Source organism: Strix uralensis, chromosome 11 (assembly GCF_047716275.1).
Source record: "Strix uralensis isolate ZFMK-TIS-50842 chromosome 11, bStrUra1, whole genome shotgun sequence".
Lineage (NCBI taxonomy): Eukaryota > Metazoa > Chordata > Aves > Strigiformes > Strigidae > Strix > Strix uralensis.
In genome coordinates, this window is record NC_133982.1 from 10,421,593 (window position 1) to 10,439,212 (window position 17,620).

A 17,620-nucleotide genomic window follows, 5' to 3' on the forward strand; every position below is an offset into this window, starting at 1 on the left:
GCGGCTCTTCCTTCCGGTCAGCTGACAGCGCTGACTAGTGCCCTGGCGCGACTACAACTCCCAGCAGGCCGCGCGGCCAGGCGCAATGCACGCCGGGAGCTGGAGTCTCCGTGACCAGCGGCGGCGGGCGGGGACCGGGCGGACGGCACCTCCGCTCCCTGCGGCCGGTGAGACCGAGGTAGGGGACAGCCTCGGGGGGGGCTGTTCTGTTTATCTGAGCCCCTGGGGACACGGTTCTGCGCTCAGCCGAGCCGTCTGAAGAAGCTCAAAACCTACAGCAAACCTCATTCCCATCATCCAACCCGCGCCTCATCCTATTAAACCTTGCAGCTCTAGCTTGGGAAGTGAAGCGTCACGGCTCCCTCCCCCACGCTCCTTTAGACGCTTAGTTCCTACCGTTACTTGGAAAATGTGGGGTTTTTTGGGGCAAAGCCCGGCAGAGCGGGAGTGTCTGTGTGTGCGCGGCCGGGCCTACCGGCGCCATGGGAGCTCTGCAGAGACCCCGCGCAGCAGCAGCGAAATCCCGCCAAAGCTGAGGAAACAATTAACCACCCCCCGCCCCTCTCCGGGGCGGAGCATCCGCCACACGACCCCGCCCGTAAACCAGCCGCAACCTGTCCCCGCCTCTGGGCGGAGCTTCGGCCACCTTGGCCCCGCCCCGCGAGGAAGTTCCCGCTGGCGGCGGCGGCGGACGGTGGCCGCGAGGGTCCCGTTCGCGCTCTCCCATGGCGGAGCGGGAGGATGTCGCTGGTGTTGGGGCTGCTGTCGCACACGCTGAGCAGGGTGCTGTGGTACTCCGGGCTGCGTAGGGGCTGCCATGCCCCCCGGAACCAGGCCATGGAGCAGGACAAGGCGCTCGAGGTTTACGGTGACTGGCGTGGGGCTGGTTGGGGGTTCAAGGGTCGTCCCTCGGGGAGGCCTGGGCTCGGGGGTCCGTGGGGCGAGGGCGGTGAGGGGCCTGCGAGGGCCTGTGGGGCGGGGGCTCTGTGAGGGGCCCTGGGGGCCGTTGGTGCTGTGCCCTTGGGGGGGTGAGGTGGGGGGAGCCAGGCCCTGCCCAGCCGTTGTGGGGTGCGAGAGCAGTGTCCTGGGGTTGAGTGTGTGGGAACATCCCTCCCTGAGGGGCTGCAGTGAGGATGGCTGCTCTCGGTGTGGGGCAGGAAGGAAATATATTTGGCTTCCTTGAGAAGGGGAGTCGCTGCCAGGGGTGTGGGGCAGGGAGGGGTTACCTTGGGATGCTGGAGAGTCCAGGAAGCGTTGAGGGAAGGGTGAGGGCCTGTCCTGGGTGCCTCCTAGCTTCCCCCAACCCCACCGCCAGCCCCAGGCTGTGTCTAGAGGTGGGGTGGATGCTGTGACCTTGGGATGGGGCGTGTGCCATGGGCACTGTTAGGATCCTGAGCAAGGAGTGTGCTGAGAGAACTGTCTTAACACACCCCTTGACTGGGGGATGCTGCTGCTTCCCAGCTCCCGAGTGTGGGAAAGGGGCTGGGCTGCTGCTGGGCTTACTCAGTCCCTGCCTTGGGGGAGTTACCTTAGTGTTTCATCACCTTAGAAGAGGAGCTGGACACCTGGAAAGGCAAGTAATTCCAGAAAGGTCAGCCAGTTAGTCCAGCAAAATGGAGATTTCTGTTACTGAATGAATTTTTTGTAAAATGTGAAGAGGTTTCACCTCTGCATGTGGTGCATGTAGCATCTTAGAGGATTCCAAAAACATTGTCAAGCTTCAAGGCACTGTTATTTTGTGGGCAGTTAGGAGTAGTGTGAGGATTTTATGCAGGACTGCACACAGTTTTATTTAAAAAGAATAAAAGAGCAAATGATGTCAAACAAACTCAATTTTAAAACTTGAGTGATGTTTAAATAGAGGTACTTCAAAACATCAGTGGTTCTAAGTAATAATTTAGGTTATGAACCTTGAGTATGTAAGTAGTCCTGCTGATTTCAGTTCATAAGTTATGCTTGTGCGTGATCTTTGCTGAATGAAAGCATCTGTCTGTGTAAAATTTAGATTTAAAAGACCAGAGGCATCCATGAAGAACTGCTGAACTAATATCAACTTCAGTGTTCCTCTCGCTGCTTGGTGAAGTGATTGATTTCCTCGAGGGCCTTTTCACATAGAGGAGAAAATTTAAAAGTAGAGGAAGAAATGTATCAGAAATTACAAGGAAATGTGTATGTGAAGATACTTATGTTGTATGTATATGTGAAGTAGTTTCTTGTTTGGCTAGACTTCAGCAGGTGGCTAAGACTTTAGACAAAAAGTGATACTAGAACCAGAACAATGGAAAAAAGGTGAAAATAGTTTTTACTGGTCTGATGAGACAATCTGTTTGCTGGTAAACGTCTATTAAAGCTAGACAGTTTGCTTGTTACCATCGGGGTTGGACTCGATGATCCCAAGGGTCTTTTCCAACCTGAATGATTCTGTGATAATGATCTTTAATGTAATTGAGGGAACAGTTATCAGTTCTTTGGGAACACAGAACAAACATGGAATGGGCTGCCCAGGGAGGTGGTGGAGTCCCCATCCCTGGAGGTGTTTAAGAGTAGGGTCGACATAGCGCTGAGAGATATGGTGTAGATGGGAACTGGCAGTGCTAGGTTAATGGTTGGGCTAGATGATCTTCAAGGTCCTTTCCAACCTAGTTGATTCTGTGATTCTGTAAAACAGCCTTGTGACATCTACTGTGTCTTGTAGGTTTGTAACTCAGCAGCATCACATCCTTATGATGTAGATGGAGAAAGAGAAGCTGATGCAAGCAGTTGTCTGCTTCCCTGGAAGTCAGGGAATGGGGCTCAGTTCTCTCATTAATCCTCAGTTTTGTGTTAGGGTATGAGTGATGACAGCTTACTTTGGAAAACGTTTCCCAGCCCTGCTGAAAGGATTGCGTAGGTCTTGAGAGCAATGTGAGTAGCCCTTGCAGGAGGGGAGAGGTTCTGCGAAGGTGAGGTGAGTACCAGGAGTGAAAGCTTGTACAACTGTACAAATACAAGTCTTATCCTTGCTCACGGGTCAGAGGCTTTAGGGAATGGCTGTGACTTCAGGCATACCCTTCTCGGACGGATGGAGTCCAGACAGACACAAACAACTGTTCCTGCCCGCTGGCTGCCTGCTTCCTTCCTGCCTGGAGTAATGTGGCCATGGGAGTGCCCTGTGGTGCGATGCCTGTGATCCCCGCAGAGGCCGGGCCTATCAGCTTAGTGGCAGGAATGCCCCGAAAGCGGCTTTGCAGCTCCCAAGAGCTGGGTGGGTCTGTCTGTACCTGAAGATAGACTGAAGTAGTTTGCCGTGGTGAAGGCTGGTGTCACATTTGCTTTAGCAATACAGTTAGCTATTGTAGTAGAGCTACTGGTAGGGCTACACTAAAAATAAAATTGCTGTAGCTAGCTAAAAATACCTAGCTATTCTTTCTTTTAACCTGTTTTTTTCTTAAACTGATCTTAACCTGTATCCCTTTAGTTACCTTATTTATACCAGAAATGCTTGTACGTGCATTTCTAAGGGTCAAACAACTGCATACAAGGCAGAAGTGAGTGTGAGGCGACAGCTGGGAACTTCCTAGGTTTTACCTTTGCTGTCAGAATTAGTGTTTCTTCAAGTTATGCTGCGTACGTGGCACCGATGTGAATGGGCTAGAGATCTCATTGCAGAGAGTCACAGAGTGGGTTGGGTTGGAAGGGACCTTAAAGCCCATCCACTGCCACCCTCCTGCCCCGGGCAGGGACACCTTCCACTAGCCCAGGTTGCCCAAGGCCCCGTCCAACCTGGCCTCGAACACTGCCAGGGAGGGGCAGCCACAGCTTCTCTGGGCAACCTGTGCCAGTGTCTCACCACCCTCATTTGCCTCGTTGCCTTTCCTTCTGTGCTGCATCACTCAGCAAACACACTGAAATGCAGAGACTTATTTTTTTCAGGCTCTTAAGAAATTTACTGAATTCAGATACTCTATTGTGCATTATTTTTGGGTGTCCTGTAATCAAATATTGTAGCTTTTGAATACTACTTTAAAACCTTTTGCTCTATGAAAAAGCAACAATAACTGTAACTGTTTCATTGTATGGTGGAAGCTCCTTAAGCTAATCCAGAGCACAGTGCTGCTATAAAAGGCAATGCTGCTTATCATTTTCTGTACAGCTATATTAAACCTAGTTGATCCCCACATTTTACAAGCGAAGGAGGTGACCATTGATACAGATAAATATGGACTAGTGTGTTATTTTTGTATTGGCTTTCCTTAAGGTGGCTTCACAATCTTATCTGTGAGGCCCAGGCTGGGAAGTGGAGAGAAGATGAGAAGGAAATCTGTCTTGTCTTGTTAATAAGTTACATTTTGAAAAACCCAAAAGGCGAGCAAACCTATCCGAAATACTACATCAACGTGTATCTTTTGGATAGGCTAATATTAAATGACCTGTAGTTCTGAAGGTAATACATATCCTTCAATAGGCATGTTTTGATTTCTATTTATTATGATGGGATTGTAAAGATAATAGCAAGTTTAGAACTGGAATGTGAAAAATATGTGCACAGTGAACAACAAACGCCTCAGCTTGCCTAGTTCTGAAGCAACTCGTGAGATAATGTATCACTGATATTTACAGCTCTGTCTTTTCTGAAGAGGGGCAAAATAAACAGTGCTGGGAAGATGGATTGTAATAAAAGTACCTTTTATTAAATTCAGGAAAGCTACTTTATTGTTGGCCACTTGTCTTCTGCTTTAGATATAATCCGTACTATCCGGGACCCAGAGAAACCTAATACTTTAGAAGAACTGGAAGTGGTAACGGAAAGCTGTGTTGAAGTGCAAGAGATAGGTGAAGATGAATATCTGGTCATCATCAGGTTTACACCAACAGTACCTCATTGCTCTTTGGCTACTCTCATTGGTAAGATTTCTATTTCGTCTGTAACAATGAGTGTCAAGTTAGGTTTAGGTTGTCTGAGTAACACCAGTCTTAGTTAAAATTCAGTATTGCTTTGACAGCAGTTTGACCGGGGGTTTAATCTTGAGAACCCTACTGGCAATGCAAACAAACAAAACCCAGAAGAAATGTGGGGACATCCATCTGTTTTTATCAAGTTAGGGAAACTCTTCAAAGAGAAGCTCTGAAAAATCTACTGGGAAGTGGTACAGAATTCCTTCTTTATACTCTCCAGCTTATTTTAGTAATGTTAAATTGAAAATTTGTCAGGTCTTAAATTAAAAAAAAATGTTAAAACTCTGATTGTCTCTCTTATCTTTCCCTTACCATACGGGCTGTTCTTCATTCCCACACGCGTTCAAAAAACCCCACGTGCAATCTAAGAATACCAAAAAAAGTTCTGAACTGTTAGGAGTTTGAAAGCAATTAAGTTGAATGAGAATCTACACTGGCTTATTTTGCTTTTTTTTTTCATTATTTGTGGTGAGATTCCATCTGAAAAATCACGTCTGAGATCTCTGAAATGATTTGTTTAAATCTACCAAGGTTAGCAACCCTTACCATTATGTATCAATACTAACATTTCTCAGTCTGTTTTAAAGATTTAAGGGAAAATAAGTCTTTAATTTAATTTAATGAAGAAGTACATGTATTTATGCCCAAAAAAAGCTTTGGAGCTTTATGTAGAAAGTAAAGTATAGGTAGTAAAGCATTAGCATGCCAAACAGTAATGATTTGTGGTTTGACCCTGTTAGGAACATCAGCGGGTTAAGGCTCAGACCTGAGGATCAGTGATGTACAGGTCAAATCTTAAACTTCCTGCTAATCATGTTCTCAGCACTTAAATGTCAGCCAGGTCTTTGATCTCTGATTGTGCGGTCGTTATCAGTATTGTGTGACCCCGAAGCACAGTTCCTCAGGCTCTTACAGGAAAGGGTTATGGTAACTGTTCTAAATAGTTGGGTAGTATATGTAAGAATATAGTAAACAGGTCGTTTTTTTCCAGACTTCGTTGTCTGTACAGAGTACTCCAAGCTGGTAGTTCTTCTGGGGAGTATTTTCTGTTGCTGGCTCTTCCCACTGCCGCTGGCTTCAGCCTGAGGACGACCTGGGGCTGCAGTATGGCTTTGTCCACGCGTAGCTCATCGCAAAGCCAGGCCTTGTGGGGAAACCGTGATGGGCTAGTGGTGGGGGTGTTCCCAAACTTGGATCTCGCTCCCAGAGATGAACCACAACGCTCCTCTGCTCAGGCTGTACGTTACGCATTAAATAGTGAAGTTATGAGCTTGAATCGCCCCCGAGTCATTGCAGGCTTGTGTTCTTCAAGCAATTTATGTTGTTATGTTAGAAAACAAACCAAGCACTCTTCTCAGTGCAGATGCAGCCACAGTGACAGCTGGGAAGCACTATCAAAAATATAGAAGAAAGCTGGAAATGGAGGAATTTGTCTGTATTTAATGTTTCTAGGAGGTGTTTAGAGACCAGAGACCTCCTAAACTCATAAGGCAGGTATGAGCTTAAGTGAGAAGCTACGTCCAAAGGGTCAAGCCACACATTATTTAGTCTCCTCCGTGGCTTGTGCTGCTCAGAATACAAAAGGAGAAGGTTGTCAATTATACTGGTGTTTTTTGATTGTTAAATATGGATTCTCTGGAAAATGCACCTCAAACCTTGAATTTTACAAGGAAATCTTCTCTGTTTTCTTTAAACAGGCCTTTGTTTAAGAATAAAACTTCAGAGGTGTTTGCCTTTTAGACATAAGGTAAAGTATCTGTTCTGGAACTTGCTCTAAACTACACAAATGTATGCCCTGTTCTCTCTAAAAGAGTCTGTGCTGCAGGATCAAGTAACTTGCAAGCTGAGATTAAGAATGGAATCTTTTTAAAGCTTTGCCTATGGAGGGAGTGAATGTTGCAGTACAGCGTAGCACCCGAAGGGGTCTGTGCATAACTGTGGGTCTTCCTTTCCTTTACAAAAGACCATGTTTTGTGACACTTCCGAAATACTCTGTTTCAAGGGATTTCCTCACCAGCTGTCATTTGGGTTCTGGCTTGGTGGAAGAGAGGGTGTTCTCAAATCCGGTGTTACAAAGAATCGAGGTCATACTCTTGCCTCGAGGAAAATGAATTTGGCCTTCTGCAATATTTCAATATATCTAAGCATCATAAATATAAAATATTAATAGTTACTGACTCTGTACCATTTGGAATATCTGAGAGTTGTCACCCTCTGTGAGTGAGCAGCCCTGCAAGCAACAGAACTTCTCTGCTGTCCGTTAGAAACCGGTTAAGGGAAGTTCCACTACTTTATGCAGGCATCATCTAGGAAGTAAAAGCTTCAGAAGTAGTTCATTAGAGTTTAGAAGAACTGTAGAATTCAAAACTGGAACTGCATTGAGGAAATCTCTTTATGACCTGTGCCTTAGGGGCTGTGGTAAAGATGGCATACGGGCCTGGCCCTGGTCAATATACTGTCCCTGACAGGCGTCAGCCCTGGCTGTGCTGCTGGAATGTAAGAAATTACATAGGAAACAGGGGGTTAATATATCCTGAAAGTAAGTTGTTTGGGTCTTATCAGGAACTAAGAGTAGACCTTTAATGTCAAACACAGTCTTTTATAGACCTGTAGAAACTTGCCCGAAATAATTTAAAGTATGAATTAATTAACTGTGGATTTCTGGTGTTGATTTTGTTGTTTTGTTTTTATAGTTGCTAGCTTCATCTTTCCAGTAAAACAGTGTAAAGTGAGACTTGTGTTTCTAGAAAATTAGGTAGGCAGTGATTTGTTATGCTGGACACGTGGTAACAAACAGGTTTAGCTTCAGCAAGGTAAGGTAAAAGGCATAGGATTTGTTTACTTGGTTTTCCTTTGGTACATCAGTTTTATGAGATCTCCTTGCAGTTCAGTGGGTGTGAGGGTTTTGTTGTTGTTTTTCCCAGGCCTGTTAAATGCATGAAGGTGATTTAGGTCTGTTTAGGTTCTAGTCTTACAACCTGTTCCTATGCAGCAAATAGGTACAGCATTACACTACCATTTTCAAATAGAATGTATGTGGTTCTCATCATTGAGGAAAACTTTTTAGGAATATCTTATTAGGAATCTCTTCCTAAGGATGTCTTTTCAAGAGTGCTTAGCTTTTGAAAGTGACACTTGCAATTCTGGTGGCTTTTAAACAAATTGTTCCTGAATTGTGGCCTGCAGAGAACTTGTTGAGAAAGTAGTGCCAATTCTCCAGTGCCAGTTAGTAGCCTAACTGCAATTAGTTTTTCACAAGAGCAGTTGATATTTGTGGGGAATGAATGCCTCCACAATTTTGAAGAAAGATTACTGGGGCCTCTCTGAAATGGAGGAGGAGATTGTCTTGCGATGGTGTTGCAGTGATGTCTAAGATCAGCTCTTGTCATTGATCTCTTTTCTTGTCTGTGAACATTTTTAGAAGTATGAATTACACACGTTGTATATGTACTGTACAATGTTTTTCTTCCAGTAATGAATATATTCAACTGATGATGTATGCATTTAACATTAATGATCTCTCCTCTAGCTGGAAATCTACATATCTGAAGGCACACATTCCACTGAAGAAGACAGTAAGTAGAGCTTATGAACGAGTGCTGCTTCAGACTGTGTGCTTGTGTTCTTTTGAGAAGTCCTTTCCTTCCCCTGCCTTACTGTCCGTTTTCAGAAATGAATACACCGTTAAACCTTTAAAATGAAACATGCAGTTGAGGCTGTTTCAAAAGCTGTATTGGTACTGTGAACATATGCTGCTGCTGCTTGTTGGTTTGTTTTTTTAAACAACAGAAAAACCCCAGGGTTCTTGCAGGTGTTAAGTTGTGTTTAGTGTTAAGTTGTGTTTATAACAAAAGAAGTTGTTACTGTGCTGCTGAATAATTAACATGAAGTTCATGACTGGTTGATCTCACTACCTTAACATCATCATAACAAAAATATATGTTTCTCAGTCAAAGTTTAAAATAAAACTTGCAGGACATGGAAATTCTTTCAGAGCTACAGCCAGTCACTCTCTTAAACAGCTGTCAAAGCCTTTGTCCAGGCACTGTCCCAGGTTTTTTTGTTCTTAAGCATCAGATTCCTTTGTATGGGGAAAATCAGTTCTTTTGATTAAATGACTAGAAGTTGAACCTGGAGAACTTGGGCTACTAATTTGACACAAATCTCACACTTGATTTTTAAGACATGTCATTAGAGCACCTTACATTCTTTTCCTAAACTAGAAAAGGAACAAAAATGTTTGGTTTCTGATGGTTGGTTTTTGTGACTGAGCTTTCATTTGCTCTCTTCCCCATTTTCTATTAATCCTCTGCCCTTTGACTGCTGGCTCTTGAGCACCCTTGTATTCTTCTTGTCTTGTCCTTCTATTGTGTCTGGCACAAGCTCCTTATTCCAGGCCATGCAGCTTAAATGTCTGCCTGTGCAGTGCTTTATCAGCTATTGTACAGATGGCAGCTTTGGATATTATGCAAATAATATCTTCCACCTAAAGAGAAAATTGAAAAGTTGGCACAATGTGCTGTTACTGTAGGTTTTCTCAGTCTTTGAGCTGGCCATTCGGGAGGTTTGGAAGATCTTCGCTGCACTGTGATAACTTGCATTTGTCGTGTTACTGATGCAGTATGTGTGAAGTACCGCTGAAAACTCCTTCTGACTTTACTTTTGGTGTGATGTTTTGCAGTCAACAAGCAAATCAATGACAAAGAGAGAGTAGCAGCTGCGATGGAGAATCCAAACTTGCGTGAAATTGTGGAGCAGTGTGTTATGGAGCCTGACTAGTAGCTAAAATACCCACAGAGTTATCATTTTGATACATTTCTTAAAATATCTTTGTTTAAAAAAAAGAAAATAATAATAATCAAGGCCTTGGGTTTAATACTTGAGTTCTTTTTATCTTCCACATGTTTTTTAAAGGAAATTGTTTATAAAATAGATTTAAATTATGATTAATTAGTCTCTAAAATAAAGTGAGGTGTATAGTGTTAAGAGTTTGTAATTTCTGGTGTCCAGAGAAATATTTTATGATTAAAATCAAAACAATGCATACATATTGCCTTCTGATAGACATTGTGATATGAATTCAGTTTTGCAAGTTAAATTTCTACATTGTTTCAATCACTGCACTGTAAAAATAAAACAGATTCTTGTATTGAAATGCTGCTTTCTGAGTTCAGAAATTTTCTCTTTTTTTTCTCCTTTAAGCTTAGGTTTAGATTTCTGTTAGAGAAGGAAATGGTTCATTCAACTTCTTTGTTGTGATAAACACATTAAAGCTGAAATTAATTCAGAAAAAGAATTCAGAACCAAGGGACTGGACTAGAACAAGGTAGATTTTTTTTTTTAAATTTTTTTTTTTTTTTTTTTTTACTGGGACACTATTCCTGCTAAATATTTGCACTTTTTTTCCCTGTTAAGTAGATGGTTTCTGATTCTGGAGGCTTTACTTTATAATTACCCCGAGGGTAAGATTTTCCTATGGACAAGATCTCTCCAGTTTGATGCTTTTTCTTCTGACTTACCTGCAATGTGGAAGGTGGGAGCATCCCACAGCCCCTTTGTTCCTCTGGTTCCCACTGTCCTGTTTCTTTTTGCTGCTCCCTCACTAATCCTACCGGGGCCAGCCATAATGTTGCCAGCCGTCACTGGAGAAGTTCCCTGGGGTTAGTTTACACCACAGCTGTGGATTTGACCATGGATTTACCTTTCCCTGAGGAACTGGGCAGCTATTCCTCGCTCAGCTGTCTTTCTCCCAGCGGCAGGGATGTTCAGGATCTTCTCCGCAGCTGTGGGGGGGCCTTGGTGGTGAATGTGCAGAGGGGGGAGGCTGCAGCCGCCCGTCTCGTGCTCTGACAGACTGTGGGGGTATCCCAGGGGTGTGTTACCCCGTCAGCATGTAGAGTTATCCTCTGCAGCAGTTCCTGAGAGATTTAGGGAGCCGTTCCTCTGTGAGACAGCGATTACTCTAATGGGCTTGTATTTGGTTAAACGCTGAAGAAATCCTTGGAGTTCAGTGCAAACATCTGTTGAGATTTTGGGGATTTGTAACCATTTTAGTAATAAGCCACATGAAGCTTTCCTGACGGCATGAAATGATTGAGTGGACTCCAGCTAGGCTGCGCATTAGAAACAGTGGGGGAAATTTTTCCCTTTGTAAAGCAGTACGCTGACGCGTCACAGCTGTGCCAACAAGAGCTCCTAATCTCCCTACTTTCAGTGCCAAAGTTATCTTAGAAAAAAAAAAAGGGAGGGAGAGAACAATTGCCCTTTTCCATAGGTTATTGCACATCTGCAGAACTGTCAGTTCTAGCATGTGTGTGGAAAATTACTTTTCGTAACGTCAGCTACTCGCTTCAATTAAATCTTACTTAAATTTCAGAACCCATTGTGGCCTCATTGCTCACCCTGAATTTAGCTTGAGGGAAGTTCGTATGTCCTTAAGCACCACTTCCTACAGATGCTTCTGTCAAGTGTAATTAGATGTAAACCTAAATGTGGGACACTATGTCCACTACCTCAGGTATTCAACAACCTGCTTGATGTTTGCAAGAGAAACTAAAAACTTGCTACTGTTTCCCAAATAACTAAAGAGCCCATGGACCAATTTTTCTTTAAAATCCTACTTTGGGCAAAACCTAAAAATCTGTGTATTTAGACTCCTGCTAGAATGGTCTGTGATGAAGTATCCTAAAAGATGCATTTTGCAAGGTTTTCTGTTGGGTTTTTGTGTTTCTTTGGTTGGGTTTTGTCCAGTTTTTTTTTTTCAGCTGGGAAGACTCATTAAATGGCAAGTACTTCTGTAAAATAGTTTCTTTTCTATGAAAAGCAGGGGGAGATGCTTTGTGCTGCCACGCCATTAAAACAGAAGTATAGAGCAAGAGCAGTGTTTTTCTTCCCCACTGTTTACTCTTTAATAAACTAGTTAGGTGGTGACCATTGCAAATTGTAGTTTCAGTACGTGCAATTAGCAGTTCGGTTCAATATAAGGGATTTATTCTGTGTAGTCACTTGTCATCATCAGCCTAGCACTTCTAATACAAACTGTTCTTCCAAAGTTTTTTGCGTTGCTAAACCATGATGCACTATGATGCTTGTATTGTTCCTTGCCCCCTCTGTTTTTGTTTATTGCTCCGTAAGACTTGCTGTCACACATCATGTCCAAAATGGCTTCAAGGCGATGTCTGCACCTCTGCCCAAAGTCAGTTTAAAAGAGAATAATACTTCATATAGAAGAGCCTCTATTTCAAGTTTAAAATTAAATCTAAACTGACTTTGTTTCCATTAAGTAGAAGCAATCTGTCATTTTTTTTTTCCTTTTCAAAAGGAAAAAACCAAAAGCAAAGGATTTTTTAACTATTAATGATTTCTAGAGAGAAAGAGATGAGTGGAGCTGGAAGTGTTTTGGAAGTGTTTTCCCACGAGGGGGAGCATTGAGAAAAGATCACAGAATCACGGAGCAGTTTAGGTTTGGAAGGGACCTTAAATCCCATCTAGTCCCACCCCTCTGCCCTGGGCAGGGACACCTTCCACTAGCCCAGGTTGCTCAAAGCCCCGTCCAACCTGGCCTTGAACCCTTCCAGGGAGGGGGCAGCCACAGCTTCTCTGGGCAACCTGTGCCAGGGCCTCACCACCCTCACAGGGAAGAATGTCTTCCTTAGATCTCATCTAAATCTGCCCTCTTTCAGTTTAAAACTGTTATGTCTGATCCTATCACTTCAGGTCCTGGTATAAAAGTCTCTCTCCATCTTTTCTGTAAGCGCCCTTTATTGAAAGGTCTCCCCTGAGCTTTCTCTTCTCCAGGCTGAACCCCCCCAGCTCTCTCAGCCTCTCTCCATAGGAGTGTTCCAGCCCTGGCATCTTTTTCATGGCCTCCTCTTGATCCACTCTCTGTGTTCGGGAGCTTTCAACAAACCTGTGCTCGTGCTCCTTCTTTTAATTTTTCCTTTCTCATTCCTTAAAATCAATTCTTTTTGCCTCAGAGGGAAGCCTAGTGCACCCACCAGCAGCCAAACCCAGGGCTGTAGCCCAGGTCCTGGTCCAGTGCAGACGTAGGGGATGGCTGAGAGCCCGCAGGCTGCTGGCCGGGGGAGGTAGCCACAGCTCAAAGGCTGTTGTTATTTGCTGTTTGTCTTTGCTTTTTGTGGGCTGTTTAATAATGGTCCAAGATGTCAATATATGGGGGCAAAGATAATTTTCTTTATCAGAATTCCCGGTTACAGTGGTTTAAAGCTGCCATTAGAGACTGGGGAGTTGTCCCCCAGCGCCGTCACTTTATCTTCTAATTCCACATTTTACATTTTATGCCTTTAAGCAGAAACTTTATCAGGAAACTTTCATCCCTTGAGAAAACATATTTGTTCGCACCAGACATCCCAAAATAGCACTTACATGCTTTTTTTTCCTCTTTGTCTCCTCCAAAACTCTGGGGTTTGATCTTTCATGCCGATACTCTAGGAACTAGACAGGAGAGGTCAGGTTTCAAATGCAAGACTCAAACAGAGAAGAAAAACTCTAAACCCTCTTACATGTTGGTAGTAAGAGATGTCTTCACGGATACTACATTTAAAGATAGATCTGGATTTGTATCATGCAAATTTTAGAGCGGTTCTGTCTGTGGTGCCGTGTGCTGCAGGTGTAAATTGTACTCCAGAAGTGCATTTTAAGTCTAAAAGTGAAATGCCTCTGATGCTGGGAGTTGTGTGGATGCGGGGGTCTCCTACTCCTGCTCTTTGGGTGGCTTTGATGAAATCTGTGGCAAAGCTACTTGCATCAAAGTGCTGGTGATAGACAAGGCAAATTTTGATAAATTATTCTCACCAAGCCTTTTTTTCTCTTTCTGATATTTTAAAGCATTATTTTAAAATGTTGTTAGGACCAGAAATGTAAGCATAACTATTTGCTTTGGTTGGTATTTATTAGATGAGAATATTTCTTGTCCTGGGTGGATTTTCTTGAAAATACTTCCTTAAGCATCATATGAGGATGCCATTTAAAATTGACTGAATAATCAAATAACATCCTGCTGTAGTAGGCCTATAAACTGAATGGGTTTTATCTTCCACTTGATAACAGTTATTTTTTTTTTAAAGCAAGAACGTTAATACGGTTGTAGCACAATACAGCATTTTCATGACATTTCCATGAGCTGTTACACCTTCTCTCTGACAGATCTACTCCCACATAGAAAGCATCAAGAGAAAAATTAGAGCATCTTGTTTGGATTAAACGTTCCTTATGTCAGACGAGTGTGTCCTCCTGCCGTTGCTGTGTGAGGAGAGGCACTGCTTGTCAGGATTCATAAAAGGAAGGAAACGGGCAACAGTTTCAGCCACTTTACATGGAAATGAACACAGAGCTTTAATCACAACTCACCTGGGGCTCTCTGTTTCCCTACTGCCCCCTGAAAATAGTTACAGGAGGGAAATCTCTCTGAGGTAACGGTTTTACCCAGGGTGGGGGGATGAAGAGAGGTTTCACACTTTCCCACCAGTGCCGAGCCGTGCGGCACCTGCTTCTCCTCACCCGTGTGCCCGCATCTGTCCGCTGCCCCCAGCCGGGGCTGGACGCGTCTCGAAACATGCCCCGGGAGTTTGTTCTCCGAAGGGGAGCAAGCCCAGACACCTCCTCGCAGGGAGCTCGCCGTGGTGCCAGAGAGCAGCGCTGCACACAGCCGACGGCGGCGGGCACAGGGGCTGCATCCTGTCCCATCCCATCGCGTCCCAGCTTTGCCCCAGTGTCATCCACAAAGGTCCATTTTAGGACTTCCCTGCAAAATCAGCAGCAGCTCTGGGCCCATCCCTGGAGTACCCCAGTCACATAACAAAGGGAAACAGCATCCTGGTGCCAGTGGGAAAGCCTCGACAGCGCGGCTTGGCGGCAGAGGCTGTCATTCCTGAGATTCTGGGAAGGGATTAATGGCCGCCCTGAAAGGTGCGACTCATTTTCCCATTCCCTGCTTGATTTTGCCACAGCCCAGACACAGCTGCTTGGCAGATCAGTTTTCGTTTGAATGATATGGCCCAGAGGAAGCTTCTGCTAAACTAATTTTCAGGGGATGAAAGTCCGTGTGCGGGAGGGAACGCTGCCTGTACCCGTGCGCTTTGCGTTGCAGAATTACTGGGGGCTGTTGTGTGCTTAAAGCCTATTGACCACGAGCAAAACCTCCCACAAAATTCAGCAGGCGTCGGGAGGGTAATTTTGCTCAAATTACACTAGCTCTCTTCCAATTTCAGTGTAAGTGTATCCTTCAAACACCATGAGAAATGCCCTGGGAAAAGGAAAAGGCTTTTCTCGGGGAGGGAAATGGCAATGATTCACTTTATTTCTCTAGAAATTTAATCCCAAAAGGATTATCTTATTCCATTTCCTGATCCAACACAAAAATGCTCCCAGTCATGCTTTCAGAGTTTCAACGCGTTTCAAATAACCTTTAATTGGAATAAACAGCTTCTGGACTGTAGTAAGATAAGTGAGTGTGTGATTTGCACATAAAAGGCTGAGGGCAGCCGGTGACTGTTGGCTGTTCTGTATCTCTCTGCACACAGGCCCTTGGAACCCGTCTGGAGCTACCGGTATCAGGCCAGAGATGGCTAAAATATTTTTAAATGCCAATACGGAACTTCAAAGAGTTTTTTCTCCAGCAGCAGTGCTGGTTTCAGCTGCTTTGGACATCCCTGAAGCCGCCAGCCCCGTGGGCTATTTGCTTCCAGACGAGTCCAGCAAAGCCTCACAGCTTCCCCGGGGGATAGATTTGGTTTCCCAGAGTTTTGCACAAAAGCAGGGTCCAGCTACTGTTTCAGTTGCAATTGCTAACTCCTGCTTAGGCCCAGGGATTGATGGAGCTTGGGAGCTGACTTTTTAAAAACAACTTTACTTTTGTAGGAGGACAAAACTCCTGCCTGGAGGAGGTTTTCAGCTCCGAAGAGCCAGTTGTTTTCCAAGCAAGGGAGTTTGTTGGTGTTAGTGACATCCAGATAAGGTGACAAGGAGGATGTCTGCAGCTTGTTTAGCTTCTTGAGAGGCACAGGTCTATTTCAAATTACTAAAATGACTAAAATAATGGATTTTTCCAGATTATGTTTTGCTTGACAGATGATCAAAAGATGCCATTTTCTAGAAATACCGTATACCTGAGATCTAACCAGGCCAGCAAATGCAGCTGTGGCAAAACATAATTTCAAAGATATAATGTCATTTTTGGTAACAGCTTTGCTGATGCCCAGGGGGTTTCACCACTCCCTGGCACGGATTTGTGTGACTGAAGGTGCACGTGTGTCAGGCAGCTGCCTGCAGGTACCAGCGACAGGCCGTCTTACGCCAGGTACGTCAGCAAGACCTCCTGGTGCTGGCAGAAGATGAAGCAGCGAGTTGTTCTAACCAAAGCCTTAGGAGACATTTGCTTAAGTCATTAATTTGCAGTGGCCCATAAGTGAGAAAACCCCATACAGAGAGAATTGGAGAGGATGCAGGGAGGGGATTGCCCCTGTGCCTATCAGACCTGGAAAACTGCCACAGAAGAACAACAACAAAAAAAAGCAATTCAGGAAAAGCAAGCTTGTTTTTTTTAACTTAGAACTAGATTTAAGGCACCTCCTTCCACTCCTCTCTCTCACGAGAGAAGAAAGCATCCCTGCACAGAGGGCATTTCACTGCCCAGGCAGCTTGTCTGACTTTCTGAAATCTGAGGGAAGGAACAAGAGTGCGTCACTGCATCGGCGCAGCGGGGCCGCGTGTCCTGCGCCGTGACCTCCCTGTTTTGAAGAGGTTACTACAGGCAGACAACGAAACGAACCTGCGAGTGTGAGCTGGCATTATCTGCCAGTCGTTTTCCTGGAACTTGCTTTTTTTTGCTTTCCAGCGAGGGGATTGATAATTTCTTTTCAGAATGAAGATATCTGCTGGGAGCAATGAGGTTTTGCGAAATACTGCAACCATGAGATACGCGGCTCCTCTTCTCAGATGAGTTGCCTGGTAATTTGCTGGGTGCTTGGGGCCTGTGTACAGCCCCAGGTTGCACCACTGAAAGGTTATCAGGATTCAGGGGTTCGGCTGTTCTTCTGAGATGTCTACTTAAAACCCCAAAACCCAGCTTCTGGTCTAGATTTGAGTTTTTAAAACTAAATATAGAAAACAAACTCCTTCCCAAAATAAAATTAAGTTCATTTTTTTTGCTGAAATAGCCTGATTCTACCTTTTTACATCTTTGTCCAGCCTCTGGAGAGCAACATGACACAAACTGAGCTGGAGCAAATGAGCCTTCCACAAAACACCCAGGGGCAGGCCTTCCCGCCTCAGACAAAAGCTTTGCCTTGGTGGACGGGGAATAGGATGCTTTGGTGACCAGGAGAGGCCTTTCCCTGTTTCTGCAGCGCATTGAGATCATCAGCGCTGACGGCGTTGTGCTGGAGCACGGAGGTTAACGTCCTTCTTTGGAGCAGCAATTCGGGAAAGTGGACCTGACCTCAAAAGCTGTGAAACTCTGAAACCAGGAATAGCCCCAGTTCCTCAGGGAATGCATCGCTGCTGGGGGGGGACTGAGAGGTGGCTCCCCCAGGCTGGGCTCCAGCAGCTCAGGAAAATGAACTTTTCAGCATTTCCATTTGAATTGGGGTTTGGGAGCTTTGTCCGTCCCTGTTGCTGCTGCCCTGCAGACCAGGGTGGGCAGAGGCTTTGCTGTGCTCCCATCACA

General features: G+C 44.7%; 1 protein-coding gene across 4 annotated transcripts; it reads left to right on the forward strand.

Moving 5' to 3' along the window:
- Positions 1 to 632: 632 nt before the first annotated feature.
- CIAO2A (cytosolic iron-sulfur assembly component 2A) lies at positions 633 to 10,090 on the forward strand. Of its 4 annotated transcripts, XR_012630385.1 has the most exons (6): positions 633 to 868; positions 4,720 to 4,881; positions 5,399 to 5,466; positions 6,633 to 6,682; positions 8,465 to 8,510; positions 9,617 to 9,657. XR_012630385.1 is itself a non-coding variant. In XM_074880344.1 (5 exons), the coding sequence occupies exons 1-5, from the start codon at positions 742 to 744 to the stop codon at positions 9,712 to 9,714; spliced, it is 486 nt and encodes a 161-aa protein (XP_074736445.1). In that variant the 5' UTR covers positions 633 to 741; the 3' UTR covers positions 9,715 to 10,090. The 4 variants fall into 4 exon arrangements, 2 of the variants coding, with proteins under 2 accessions (XP_074736445.1, XP_074736446.1); XR_012630386.1 differs by lacking the exon at positions 9,617 to 9,657 and having other exon boundaries at positions 4,720 to 4,884; positions 5,409 to 5,466; positions 8,465 to 8,482; XM_074880344.1 differs by lacking the exon at positions 5,399 to 5,466 and having other exon boundaries at positions 4,720 to 4,884; positions 9,617 to 10,090.
- The last annotated feature ends 7,530 nt before the right edge of the window (positions 10,091 to 17,620 follow it).